Source organism: Caenorhabditis remanei, chromosome II (assembly GCF_010183535.1).
Source record: "Caenorhabditis remanei strain PX506 chromosome II, whole genome shotgun sequence".
Lineage (NCBI taxonomy): Eukaryota > Metazoa > Nematoda > Chromadorea > Rhabditida > Rhabditidae > Caenorhabditis > Caenorhabditis remanei.
Window position 1 is genome coordinate 18,060,138 of NC_071329.1, and position 15,068 is coordinate 18,075,205.

The 15,068-nt window shown below is 37.0% G+C and overlaps 2 protein-coding genes across 2 annotated transcripts; both read right to left on the reverse strand.

The window, feature by feature from the left end:
• Positions 1–914: 914 nt before the first annotated feature.
• On the reverse strand, positions 915–4,009 carry GCK72_007796 (uncharacterized protein; the record flags this gene model as incomplete). Its single annotated transcript, XM_053726452.1, has 7 exons — positions 915–1,044; positions 1,172–1,460; positions 1,874–2,126; positions 2,675–2,840; positions 3,107–3,263; positions 3,445–3,613; positions 3,932–4,009. 7 exons carry the CDS (start codon positions 4,007–4,009, stop codon positions 915–917), a joined length of 1,242 nt encoding a protein of 413 aa, XP_053590646.1.
• A 3,586-nt stretch (positions 4,010–7,595) lies between these two features.
• GCK72_007797 (uncharacterized protein) lies at positions 7,596–9,587 on the reverse strand (the record flags this gene model as incomplete). Its single annotated transcript, XM_053726453.1, has 5 exons — positions 7,596–7,969; positions 8,700–8,895; positions 9,025–9,154; positions 9,309–9,447; positions 9,494–9,587. 5 exons carry the CDS (start codon positions 9,585–9,587, stop codon positions 7,596–7,598), a joined length of 933 nt encoding a protein of 310 aa, XP_053590647.1.
• Between the last annotated feature and the right edge of the window lie 5,481 nt (positions 9,588–15,068).

Here is a 15,068-nt window from a genome sequence, read left to right on the forward strand (position 1 = left end):
GACCTCCTCCCGAAATGACCTTGTTTCCCTTTTCCCTCTCCACTATTCCTTATTGTTTTTTGGTCTCAAAAGTTATTTTTTTCTCAAGAGAATTTGAGATCGGTTGAGATCGGTTGAGATCGCGTAACTAACTTTGAGATCCCGTCACGACTTTCTGGGTTACTGTAAAGTTTTTTATGTAGCATGACTGTGTAGATCAAATCTAGGGCTACATTTTTGTCATTGACAACTTTTTGATAGCTCCGCCCACTTTTGAGCTATGCGCCTTTAAAGTTGGAAATTCGTCATTTTCAAGGCGAAAATGGGATTTTAATCTCAAAATAACCGGTAAATTCTATTTCTGACGTCAAAATCTATGTAAAACCTAATTTTCCATGTCGGACACCACATTTTTAGCCAAAATTTAGCCAAGAAGGTCAAGGTGCACCACTATGAGAATGGGTACCAGAGTTCGATCCCGCTTGGGGTCAATTTTTTTAAATTTTGATTTTTTCTATTTTTAGTTTATTTTATCTTGTAGATTAAAAGTAGCGCTACATTTTTGTAGCTGACAACTTTTCGATGGCTCCGCCCACTTTTGTGATATGCGCCTTTAAACTCGCTAGCTTCTCTGCGCCTCCCCCTCTTTCACCAGCAGTAGGCAATCTTTAAAGGCGCATAGCTCAAAAGTGGACGGAGCTATTAAAAAATTGTCAAATACAAAAATGGAGATCTAGACATGATCTATCGATTGATATAAAAATTCTAAAAATTTGATCATCTATAAGATCGGGGACGGAGGCTGAAATTTGGGGGTTTTTCAGATTTTTGAAAAAAATTTCGAAAAATAGGTATGTAGATTAATTTTTTTGGAGACAACAAATTGTTATAATAAAAAATAGTATATATAATCATTATCAATTATCAATTAGATATCAGTAACCAGTGGTGACTTCCAGTGTTCGATGAGGCTGACGTGAATGATTTTTGTGATGATCTACACGAACACTGACGACACGTGTCATCAGCGTCTTCTGCTCGGCGTCGGTGGAGGAGGAGCACCGCCTGGAAAAACGTTTTTTGGACGGTTTCAAAATGTCCTGATATCTAGTTTTAGGATAACTCGGTTTTGAAACTATGTAGTTTTGAAATGTCCCGGTTTCAAAGCATCCCCCTCCCAAAATCAACTTACTTTGCTTTCCCGGGTTTCTGATTTCCTTTGAACACCCAATTCCCAATCCGATCGCCCAGAATAGTCCGACAAAAAGCGCTTCGATACTTCTGTGACAATATATTGTAGAGAATCGGATTGGCAGCGGAATTCGAGTAATAGCAGAATCCAGAAATGTAGAAAACGATCATTGATAGGAATTGAACAGGCGGCGAGACGGTTTCAGTCTCCGACCAGACGGTGTAAACGGATAGAAGACGTTGGATATGAAATGGAAGCCAACAGATGAAGAAGGTGATCACTACGGATACTGTAAGGAGAATTTTTCATATAAACTGCTCTAACTTTTTCAGTTTTTGAGTATTCTCTTAACTTCTTGCAGATTCATATTCAGCTAGTCGAGACGGTTCAGAAAAGTACCCACAAGCCTATGTAGGGTCCCACCACGAAAACTACAGTACCCCCGCCGCGTAAATCGTGTCGAGACCCAAATCGCTTCAAACCATGGCTTGTGGGTACTTTTCTGAACCGTCTTGATTAGCTGAATATGAATTTGCAAAAATTTAGTGAAAACTTGGAAACTGAAAAAGTTAGAGTCTAGAGAAATTTTCGAAAATTTTCGAAATTCTTTTACTTTTTCAGATTTTGCTCATTTTCAAAGGGTTTTGGCTAGAAATTGGTCAATGTGTCTAAATTTGTCATAAAAAATGCTAAACAACTCACATAACATTTTGAGCACTGTCCTATTACTCCGATTCCTCCGTTTCCTCACTAAATTGTCCTCTTTCAACGATTTATCAATTTCCGACGAGTCGAGTTTGATAGCAATATGTGCATACATTATCACTATTGCAATTGCGGGAATAATAAAAAATACTGTGAATGCAAAGACGATTAGTGTCTTTTGTTGATCCGGACGTCCTTGGTTCATAGCGCAAAACTCGGTGCCGGTGATTGTCAAGCCATCGGTGGAGACCTGGAAACAAAAAATTTTGTTCATTTGGTACCAATCGATAGATCATGTCCAGATCTTTATTTTTGTAGTTGACAGTTTTCCGATAGCTCCGCCCATTTTCGAGATATGCGCTTTGAGATCGGTTGAGATCGGTTGAGATCGGCTACCTAACTTTGAGATCCCGTTACGACTTGCTGGGTTATTGTAAAAATGTTCTATGTGTTATGACTGTGTAGATCAAATCTAGGGCTACATTTTTGTAGTTGACAACTTTTTGATAGCTCCACCCACTTTTGAGATATGCGCCTTTGAAGGTGGAAATTTGCTAAATTAGTCATTTTCAACGGCAAAATGTGATTTTTACATCAAAATAACCGGAAAATTCTATTTCTGAGGTTAAAAACTATGCAAAACTTAGTTTTTCATGCCGAAAACAGCATTTTTAGCAAAAATTTGGTTGAGGAGGTCTTGGTCAAGGTGCACCACTATGAGAATGGGTACAATCCGCTTGAGGTCTTTTTTTTTTTTAATTTTTGATTTTTTACTGTTTTTATTTAATTTTATCTTACCTGCCCTGTCCACGCCTTGTCCCTGGCGATTTCCGGCAACGGCAGCTTATTAATTTGCACTATGAACGCCATCGGCAGCGCACACACCAACGAGACACTCCACGCCAACACAATTAGTACGTTGGCCCTCCAAAGTGTCGAAAATATTTTCGTTCGGAGAGGGTAGCTAGAATTTTTAAGGGGTTCTTGAATAATTCTCTTAAAATGAAGCTGAATTTGCTGAAAAATACACCAAAATGTAGGTCTCGGCGAGTTCTATGTCACTGATATAATACGGGTCGGGTGGCTATTTGTTAATGGGCCGCAGACCGGGATAAAAGTGCATTAAGAAGATCAGATATAGAATTCGTCGACATCTACATTTTGGTATATTTTGCAGTTCATAATCATGAGTTTTAAGCGAGATATATGCTTTACAGAAGGCGTTCTTACCAAATAGCAAGCCACCGCTCGAACGAAAAACAACAAATGATCATGATGGAGGCGTAGGAGGTGAATTCGATGAGGAACGCTCTCGCTTTGCAGATGGATTCACTGAATCTGTACGGGTAGGCGTAGTCGACGGATTGGTAGAGCTCCATGGGAAGGCCTGAAAAGGGAGGGATTGAGGGGGTATGGGTAGCGATGATAGTGATAATTCCAATACCGAAACGTCGGGTTTTGAAATGCCACAGTTTTGAAATTGTTGGACGTTTACACTTGGCAACTGTTTCATTTTAAGACCAAACGTTTCGGTATCATCGCTATCATCGCTATCATCAAAAACTCACCCAAAATCAGCGCAATAATATCCGAAATTGCCAAACTGAACAAATAATAATTCGTCGGATTATGCATTGACTTATTCGCCACAATCACAATACACGTGCAAACATTTCCAAACAATCCCAACAGGAATACGGTAGCGTAGATGATGACGGTGGGAATCACCACGGCTGCCTGAAAATAAATAAGTTGGTTTTGAAACGGATCCAGTTTTTTTTTTCGAAAATTTCGAAAAATAAAAAACTGCTCTAAGGTTTTGAGTATTCTCTAAAATTCTTGCAGATTCATATTTAGCTAGTCGAGACGGTTCAGAAAAGTACCCACAAGCCTATGTAGGGTCCCACCACGGAAACTACAGTACCTCGCCGCGTAAATCGTGTCGAGACCCAAATGAGTTCAAACCATGGCTTGTGGGTACTTTTCTGAACCGTTTCGACTAGCTGAATATGAATCTGCAAGGATTTACAAGAATACTCAAAAACGACAACTTACAGATTGACATTTTTCTCCGAGTGTCGCCAGCACATACTCGGTCACAACAGACACGTTATATTCAACTGTGCACGACATCTGAAATTCTTTTTTTTCTCAAAAAAAACAAATTTTTAGGACATGGAGCCCAAAATACGAAGAAATGGATGCACAAACTTTACTCTCTTTTCCTCTATCCCCTTTTTTATTTGTTTTCTTAGTTTGGTCCGTCCCCGAAAAACAAGAGGAGTAGATGGAGAGGAATTGGTGTAAATTGGATTAAAATTAAAGGAATTTCGAGAGAGTCCAAACTTCTTTTATTCTGGATGGTCAATAAACTTTTGGACGAGAAAATTGTCGAAAAAATAAAAAAAGGACAGAATTTTTAGCAATTTGTTGCTAGAAAAGGAAGAATGGAAGCTGGAAACGCGAGAATTCTGAATATAGGATATTGAGCGAGTTTTTTAGCAAAAATTGCAATAAAAATGGAACAAAAGTGAGCTGTTTTCAAAAAATTTCACTCCCTATTGATCGTCCACGTTATAAGTACGCGATTTGGCTGAGTGGCGACTCAACCTGCCAAGTGGTGTGCAAACGCGCTTCACTAGACTTCCAGTTTGGAAAAATATGGAATAAAAAAATTGTGTTATTCAAACTACAGTTTAGTCAGAAAAACAAAATTTTCGTTTTTGCTGTTTCAATCTGGCGTACCTTTGACGCGTTTTGCATTAGCACTGACTGTTACAGAATAGACTACGCCTAGGGGATCATTTTTGTAGTTAACAACTTTTTCCTACTATCGGGGAGGGGCTGGGGTGTCGGTGGCGCGCGCCCTTTTCTAGATACCCATCTTTAAAGGCGCATATCTCAAAAGTGGGCGGAGTTAGAAAAAAGTTGTCAACTACAAAAATGGAGAGCGAGACTTTTTCTATAAAATGGTTTAAAAATTTGGAAGTTTGAATAAAAACTGGTTTGGTAGAAAAATGTCAAAATTTTTGAATTTTAGCAAATTTTAGAGGTTTTTGAAACAGTTTTTTGGAATATTTGGGGTATTATTTTTTTGTACGAAAAAAATTTTAGATTCCTCAATTACTCCCCAAAATGTCCCCAAAAATGACGAAAATGAGTTCCTGATTCCTCCCCGGATATCTCTCTCACTTCCAGGAAAAGAAAACACTAATTTTTCACGGTCTAACGACCAATAAACACCTCTCTAATTCATGCATTCCGTTAATTATTCAAAAAATTGGATTCGGGGAGGAAGAGAGCAATTGCAAATAGCTCAAAAAATGAAAGTTTTTTGGGGATAAAAAAATCGAAAAGTCTCTATTTTTTGTTCTCTTTTGTTGCAGAATATTTGAAATGAGATGGATATGAATAGACACCACTGCGGGGTGTCGAAAATATGGAAGCTCATAAAAATTTTGAGTGGAAATGTGGAATGAGACTTTAGGGGGATGGAGGAATAGAAAACAAGGACGTTTCGAAACCAACTGTTTAGGTGTTTAGCAGATTTACGGTTTCCAGATGTCCAGTTCTAAAATGTCCTGGTTTCCAATTGTCCCAATTTCAAAAGCTACGAAATCTAGCTATAATCCCTAACTTTAGAACATACAACCTGGACGTTTCGAAACTGAGCAATTCTAAACTGAGACATTTCAAAACTCGGTCATTCTACAATCAGAATGTTTCTTTTTTTTCCATTTTTCAACATCTCTAACCAGATTTTGTACGTTTTAAAACATGACATCGCAGAACTGAACATCTGGGAACCGTCCCATACATAAAAAAACTGTCTAGAACTCGTTTCCCTCAAAATGATACCATTGAACTCATGATTCTATCATTCCTAGAATCAATTATTCCTCATTCTATTCTATTTGCCAAAAAAAGCGGAGAATGGGTGTTCGTCAGTGACAGACACAATATTAATTCATTACCCTTTCCCCCAATTCTCAAATTTTGAATTTAAATTCACATCACGCTATTTCTTAGTAGTTTTTTGCTTCCTTGGGTGGCATTTTGTCATTTTTGAAGGGACTATGACGTTTCGAAACCAAGGAAGGTCCGACGCGTAGGAAAAAACAATTTTTTCGGCTCGCGGAGCATTAACGAATAGCTTTACAGAAAATGGAATCCTGTATGATTTTCGGACACCCGACAACGTTTTTATCTACATGGCAAGTTCAAAATCTCAAAAGAACACACTTGAAAGCCTTCCCGATAACATTTAAGAAAAAGGAGAGGCGAAAAAACTCTGCTCACACAATTAAACTTTTTCTACACTACACATCTCATTTAGCAAAATGAGTTCAGAATGAAATAAAAGAAATGAGATGAGAAGAGAGAGTGTTTTCTGCCTGAACGCCTTCTTCTTCTTCTTTTTTTCTTTGGTTTTTTATGAATAGGCATTGTTCAGAAGGAGTTGTCTCGTTTTAAAACAATCTTACGGTTTCCAGATGTTGAGTTCTACGATGTCATGGTTTCAAAACGTACGAAATCTGGTTAGAGATGTTGAAAAACGGAAAAAATGAAACATTCTGATTGTAGAATGACCGAGTTTTGAAATGTCTCAGTTTAGAATTGCTCAGTTTCGAAACGTTCAGGTTGTATGTTCTGAAGTTAAGGATGTTTCAGCTAGATTTCGTAGCTTTTGAAATTGGGACATTTGGAAACCAGGACATTTTAGAACTGGACATGTGGAAACCGTAAACCTGCTAAACACCTAAACAATTGGTTTCGAAACGTCCTGACTTACAAATCGAAAAAAAAGAAAACTTTTTGAAACCCAAGTTCGCAGACACTCTCGAAACTTCATCTTCTAAACAAAATGCAACAAAAAAGTTGCCATCTCTTCTCCTCCCCCTCGTTATTCATTTGCCACTGACCATCTGGGGTCCCTCAGGTCTCAATGGCATTTTGAAAAAGAGCATTTCAAAAAATTCAAAAATTATTCATTGTCTGGTATTAAAAACTAGTAAAAAAAAGATAAGTACAAGATTCATATGTACAACATCAAAAAGCAAAGAATTTTGACAAAAAAAAAAGAGTCCAAGCCCGCTTAATTGAGTTTTTCGTTATCCTTTTGAAAAGGGATTTTTTGAAAAGGAGGAAGAAGATAATGTAGGCGTCACACGTTTCAGAATCCGTTGAGGGAGAAGAGCATTGCACTGACGAGGATGGCAGGTTTCAGGAGAGGGGTTGGAAGGAGCCAGGACGTTATTACGGATCTGGAAATGATAGCGATGATAGAGGTGATAGCGATGATAGCGATGATTTTCAAAACGTCTTTAAAATAAAACAGTTTGGGTCATTTCAAAACCGGAATTCATGAAACCAAGACATCTTGGAACTAGACGTTTTAAAACGGGAGGTCTTGAATCCGGAGGTACTGAAACCGGACGGATCTTAAAGTTTTATAACGATCGGTTTCGAAATGACCGGTTTCGAAACGGCAAGTTTTGAACAGAGCCTGGCGCATATTATTTCAAAACTGAGACATTTTGAAACCGGACGTTCTTAAATTGGCCGTTTTAAAACGAAAACTATTGAAAAGCTCAAAATTTGAAATGGGGACGTTTTGAAACCGAATTTTCAAATAAATCTGATTCATTTGGTATCATTTCGCTATCAAAATGTCATACTTGAAAACTTAGACGCTTTAAAACCGTTTTCCTTATTTCACTCACCTATAGGGTCTCACAAAATACAATGAAATCAGCGGAGTGATCATCGGCATACACTCCATTATCCGAAATGGCAAATTCTCTACGATAACTCCTCCAATCACTTGGAACAAAAGTAGCAAATAGAGAGTAGAAGCTGTCAACCAGAAAATCGGGACGACCGCCTGGATAGTGAGTGCTTTAATCAACTGTTTGTGGGATGTCCGTGTGGTTTCAGACATTGTCATCCGCCCACGACCATCCAGAATCTTCAGGGTTCGATATCGAAAGTAGACGATGACGGCGTAGATTGGAAAGCAGGGAATTGTCATGTAGATGATGGAGGAAAACGTGGAGAACGACCAGATACTCATGTTGCCCGCTATCACCACTTCTGGAATTAGATTTTCAGAAATTGAGATTATTTTTAGATCGGTTGAGATCGGCTGAGATTGGCTACCTAACTTTGAGATCCCGTCACGACTTTCTGGGTTACGGTAAAAACTCAAAATGTGTCATGCTTATGTAGATCAAAACTTGAACTACATTTTTGTAGTTGACAATTTTTTGATAGCTCCGCCCACTTTTGAGATAATTTCGAAAATTCTTGCCTTTAAAATTGCAAATTTGCTTAATTACCTATTTTCATCGCCAAAATGTGATTTTTACACCAAAATATTCGGAAAATTCCATTTCTGACGTTAAAAACTATATTCAAAACCTAATTTTCCATGTCGAAAACTTCATTTTTAGCAAAAATTCGGCCACGATGGTTTTGGTCAAGGTGCACCACTATGAAAATGGGTACCAGGGTTCGATTTAAATCTGGCGTACCTTTGGCGCGTTTTTGCATTAGCTTGATAGATTTTGTCAAGTGGATCACTTTTGTAGTTTACGACTTTTTGATTGCTCCGCCCACTTTTGAGATATGCGCATTTAAATGTGGGCGCACAGAGAGAGCTGGGGTGTAGGCGACGCGCGCGCTCTTTTTTCTAGCTACCCATCTTTAAAGGCGCATAACTTAAAAGTAGGCGGAGCTATCAAAAAGTTGTCAACTGCAAAAATGAAGATTGATATAAAAATTCTGAAAATTTGAAATTCGGAACTTTTTTCCGGTTCCTTACCTCCCCATAACTCCTTGAAATAATGCTTATGATACGAGAATACTACTCTTCTCAACTCGTCCTCATTTGCCACGTCCGATAAATAGACAATGACAAAAACAAGGGAGGGAATGTAGGCGATCACACAGAGACGCACGATTTTGACAGGCTCTGGACTGATTTGGTAGAGGATGTAGTAGCGGTAGAGGAATGAGATCTGGAATTGGTACGTTTTAGAACTGGGACGTTTTAGAACTAGATATTTCAGTTTTTAAGTTCCTCTCGGTTTCCACTATTATTCGCTATCATTCGGTGTCAAAATTTCATATTTCAAAACGCCCCTTACCATCAATATCCACTGCGAGTGTGCGAAGCAATGACAAACAAAAACATGAAGAAAATAGCAGAAATACGAGGAGACGTGTCCACACGCGTCATGAAATATGTATGTGAGTGACCAACCCGAGAAGACTGTTCTGGAATTGGAAAATCTATGAAAAATTTGGTAGCCTGGGAACCCAAATCCTTGATTTTCTCAGTTTTTTTTTCCAAAATTTTGGTGTTTTCCACTTTGAAAAGGTCTTGCTCATCAAAAGACATAATTTTGGAGTGGTGGCCTAGAAACCTTACTTTTGCAGCGCCAGCATTCCAGCTAAAGAGCTGAAGAAGTCAACTAGAGCAAAGTTGAGAATGAGCATCGAATAACTTTGGAGCAATTTTGGTGTCTTGGCAGAAATGAGGTAGATTAGGAGACTGTTGAAGATGACACCTGAAAAAATGGATAGCGATGATGGCGATGATATCCAAAAACTCACCCAACGGATTGATAATATACCCAATGACGACAAAAATGTGATCCCATTTCTGCACATTTCGAATTAAGTCTACATCGGTTGAGTTGAGATTCATATAAGGGTCTGGAAAACTGCAACTTTTTATCGTATTCAGACAGACAGATGAACGTTGTAATTTCCGGTTGAAATTGTTCTTTGATAGAAAAAGGGAACAAACAGCAAAGAAAAATTAATTTCGAACGTTCTTTCCGAGAAAAATAACGTGTCTAGACTTAATTAGCCTCATTTAGCTGGAAATGAGAGTGACCTACAGCGAAGAAAATTGGAAAATAGGGGAAGGATGATAGCGATGATTCCGAAAAAAACACAATGAATGAAAAAAACCTTATGGATTTTCCCATGAGGTCTTTTGCCTGAACAGAATGAAAAAAAAAGAGAAGAAGAATGTTTTTTTTTTCCTCAACAAAAAAAACACAACATAGAGAAAAGAACATATGTGACATATAGTTGTCCCTGAGGTCAAGTCATGCACAAGATAAAAAATGAGAAAAAGTGCATTAAAAAAGATAGAGAAGGAATGTCGCCGGGTAGGAATAGGGGAAAAGGAGAAAAAAAGAAAAAAAGTTGTCGTGGGGGTTCTTCTCTCTATCCAAAAACATTCATTTGGGTGATGTAATGAAGGAATGATGGCCATGAGGAAGGCAAAAAATTTAAAATTAATGAGTTTTTGTGTTTTTTGCAAGTGAACACACACACATGATTGATTAGAATTAAAAATGGGATCCTATAGAAATTCAAGCGGCGTTTTGAAACCGGATACCGTAGTCATTACTAGAATTTGAAGGAATTGTTTGGTTGCGTAACGCTCTGGGGTTTCCGAACTATGTAAATATCAACAAAAAGGACAAAAAATCAAAAATTTGGTTTTCTAGGCCACCACTCCAAAATTATGGTTTTTGATGAGCAGGACCCTTTGAAAGTGGAAAAACACTACAATTTTTTAAAAACTGGGAAAATCAAGGATTTGGGTTCCTAGGCCACCGACTGTCCTAAAGCAATAAACCTTGTAAAATCCTGAAAAAAAACTAAAAAACTCGATAGCAAAAAAAAACCGAACAGAGACAAAAGTTTTTCAGCCCCACAAGCCGCCGAACTTTCAAGTGTAGACCGGAAATTGGATTTTGTTAAAAGTGGTTTTTTGGTATCACACTGGATTCAGTTTTATTTTCGAGTGGGAAAATGGGATTTTTGAGATTATTCTTTGATTCTCAAATTGTGTGGATTCAAAACATTTCAGTTTCAGAATAACATACCAAATGATCCGGTTTTTGAAATCGCTTATATTGTTTGTGTTTTTAACATGAACTTTTTTGCTCATTTTTGCGTTTTTTGGCAATTTTCTGTAGTACTTTTCTGTGGTACACTACTAGCCATCCGGCGAAATTGCAGGTATATTTCGAACAGTTTCTAAAAATGTTCCTTTGAGACCTCGTCACGCCATCAAAACCGGTCACATTTTATTGAAATTACATTCATTTTGTAGATCCAACCTAGCTCTCCATTTTTGTAGTTGACAACTTTTCGATAGCTCCGCCCACTTTTGAGATATGCGTCTTTAAAGACAGCACCATTTCTTCTCAGGGGGCCAACTTTAAAGGCGCATATCCTGTGTCAGTGCTAAAAACTGCAAAAAAATTTTCGTTTTTCTGACTAAAATGTAGTTTAAAAACCCATTCCCATGATTTCTTTCTTTCAATTGGGGGCTGAGATGGTGGTAGGCTCAAAATGTGCAAAGCAAAGTAATTGGCTCAGTTTACACATTCACACCAGAGCTGTGCGAAAAAAAGTTTCCGAAAAATTTTCGAAGAACTTTTTTTTCGAAATCTTGGTACCGAAAAAACCGAAAAACTTCGAAAACTTTTTCGAAAAGTTTAGACCGAAAAATTTTTCGCCGTAAATTTTTTACGGAAAATTTGGCCGGAAAATTTTTCGCCTCAAAATTTTTCGAAAACCACCGAAAAAACCGAAAAAAATTTTCGCACAGCCCTGATTCACACAGAAGCACATTTTTGTAGTGGCGTACAAAAAATAGGGGGCTAGAATGTCATTCTGGACTATTTTTTTGTTTTTAGCATTTCTTTTCGGCGCGTGGCACACATTATTCGGTTCGTAGTAAATCGCAGACATAGAACTCGTCGAGATCTACATTTTGGTATTTTTCGCAGCTCATAATATTGAGTTTTAAGCGAGTTACCCGGTTTGCAAGTATGAACACATAAATAATAACAAATCTCAACAGAAAAAGTTCTTCGAACCTTCATGTTCCAGACACAATGTTGTGAGAATCTGGTGACATGCGTAGTTGGTTCATGTTTCATTCATGTTGAGTAAGTAAGTTGTTGAGCATGTTGAATAAGTAAAGAGAAAAACATAAATTAGGCAATTATGGATAATTAAATTAATAAAATAGAGAAAAAAAAACTAAACACTTATTATCAAGTAGTATGAGAATCTAGCTTTTTTGTTGTGTTATGGAGGAGAGGAGTTCTTGAAAGGGGAGAGCCGAACAGGAAAAAATAATAAAAATAGATAAAAATAGAAAGTTTTTCAATAAAAAATAGTGGGAGAGCACATGTAGAAAACAGATAATAATAGAATCGTTGAAAACTTTAAAAATATTGGAAGCTTGCTGAAAATAAAATTGTCCCAATTTCGTCCAAAAGTGCAATAAAACAAAAAGAGAGAGTATGTTCGAAATGACGCTCGTCTTCTCAGACATCTTCTGAATCTCAGAGGGGAATTCCTTCTTGATTCAATGATTCGATTACATAGAAGGAGCTTATTTTTGTTTAGAGTGCACTTTTATTTATAAAAAACTGAGGAGGAAGAGATCAGAGAGATTGAAGCTTGAAAATTTAAGATTTCGCGAGAATTTTCGAAATTATCTCAAAAGTGGGCGGAGCTATCAAAAAGTTATCAACTACAAAAATAAAGAGCGACTTTTGATCTACAAGATAAAATAAACTAAAAACAGAAAAAATCAAAAACTAAAAAGAATTGACCCCTAGCGGGATCGAACCAGGCTTGGTCGGAGTCGGAGAATCGGATAATCCGATTCTCCGATTCTCCGACTTTTTTCGGAGAATTTCTTCGTCGGATAATTCTCCGACTTTTTTTTTCGGAGAAATTATCCGAAATTCTCCGATTCTCCGAAAAAAAAGTCGGAGAATTTCGGAGAATACCGAAGACGACGACACTCAAAACCCTGTTTTTGTTGTATTTTCACTGGTAAAAGCTTTGAATGATGATTAAGCATGTTTTAGAAAGGTGAATTCTGAAAAACGCAACAGAAAATCCCTTTTAGAAGCATTTTTGGGGACATTTTTGGATTCTCCGAAATTCTCCGAAATTCTCCGATTCTCCGAGAAAAAAAGTCGGAGAAAATTTCGGATATCCGATTCTCCGACTTTTTTTTTCGGAGAAAAAGTCGGATATCCGATTCTCCGACTTTTTTTTTCGGAGAAAATTTCGATTCTCCGATTCTCCGAAAATTTTTCTCCGACCAAGCCTGGATCGAACCCTGGTACCCATTCTCATAGTGGTCCACCTTGACCAAAATCTTCTCGGCCAAATTTTTGCTAAAAGTGTGATTTCCGACATAGAAAATTAGGTTTTGAGTAGTTTTTGACGTCAGAAATGAAATAGCTATCGTCGCTATGATTTTATACTGAAACTCACCCAAAATCAGCGCAATAATATCCGAAATTGCCAAACTGAAAAAATAATAATTCGTCGGATTATGCATTGACTTATTCGCCACAATCACAATACACGTGCAAACATTTCCAAACAATCCCAACAGGAATACGGTAGCGTAGATGATGACGGTGGGGATCACCACGGCTGCCTGAAAATAAGCTGGTTTTGAAACGGATCCCGTTTTTTTTCGAATGTTTCAAAACTAAAAAACAGCTCTAACTTTTTCAGTTTTTGAATATTTATCTTTACTAATAATATTCAACAGATCCGTGTGTCCGTTTAATTGTCGCCGATCATAACTCCCTCCGTACTGGACCGATTTTAATGAAACCTGGATAGATAGATTTAAATTTATAAAAAAACTGATTTCCATCATTGGGTCATCTGCAATTTACGTTTTCAAGACGAAATTTAGCGAAATGTTCAACTAGGAAAGTTGGTGCAATGGTACATCATATTTGCATTTTTATTTGACAGAGGACTGTGTTGAAAATGACAGGAAAAATTAGAAACAAAGATTGATTGATATAACAAGATTTTCAAAAAAAAGACAAAAAAAACTTTTCTGACCTCCACAAAAGTTTAGGCCATTGAACATACATGAGTCTTATTTTTTGTCTTTTTTTTTGAAAATCTTGTTATATCAATCAATTTTTGTTTCTAATTTTTCCTGTCATTTTCAACACAGTCCTCTGTCAAATAAAAATGCAAATATGATGTACCATTGCACCAACTTTCCTAGTTGAACATTTCGCTAAATTTCAACAGGAAAGCGTAAATTGCAGATGACCCAATGATGAAAATCAATTGTTTTATAAACATAAATTATGTTCCAATCATACTCTCTTAATTTTATGATGCTGTCCTTAATATTTCCGTTCGAATGATTCAATTCAGAGAAAAATTTCAAAAAATCAAAAATTCAAACTTTTTCAAATATTTTTTTTGTAGTATGATCGAAAACTGTGTTGGGACTGAAGTAAAATGATATGATTCAATAAAAAATTTCAAAAAACCATTGTTTCGGAACCATAAAAATGATTTACCGGAGGGCTCGAAAATTAAAATCGCATTTTTTCCCATACTTCCCATAAAAACCGTTCTTGGGTCCTAGAGATACAAGTAGGGACAGCATGTTTCTGATACCAAATTTTATGTAGATTTCGAATTTCAAATAAAAAACGCTGTCTTGTCGGGTCACTGCCGAGATCTTTATCCTCCCCCAACTCTTCAATAATACCCCGTTGGTATGGTCGGTTCAAATGGGCGGGGCTTAGGGCGCCAAAACGTGTCGTTTCGCGTGTTAAATTTTTTGTCCCAAAGTTTGGTCGTTAATAACTTGCTTCATTTTTAACCATTTTTTCAGATTTTTTTTTGATAATTAGCAATTTGCTGTCCCATCATTCTTGGTAAATTTTGTGATGATACCATTATTGGTGGCCGAGCTATGAGCCGTAGAGTGAAAGTCATTTTTTTCGGGTTTCAAAAAATGGTGTTTTTTAATAGTTTTTTTTACTTTCCCTGTTTGGTGTGGAATTATTTTGACACCTATGACTGACAAAAGTATATAAGTTTGTAGAGGAAGAACTTGGCTAAGTGGAGAAAAAAAAATTATATTGATACCTCATTTCAAAAATTTTTTATACGTGGCAAAGTGGAAAAAACCCAATAACGCAGAAAATATGTCCCAAAGTTTGGTCGTTAATAACTTGCTTCATTTTTAACCTTTTTTCAAGATTCTTTTTTTGCCAAATAGCAAATCGATGCCCCATCAGTTTTGCAAAATTTGGTAGTGATACCATTCATGACAGCTGAGTGATGAGGTCATAAGTGAAAT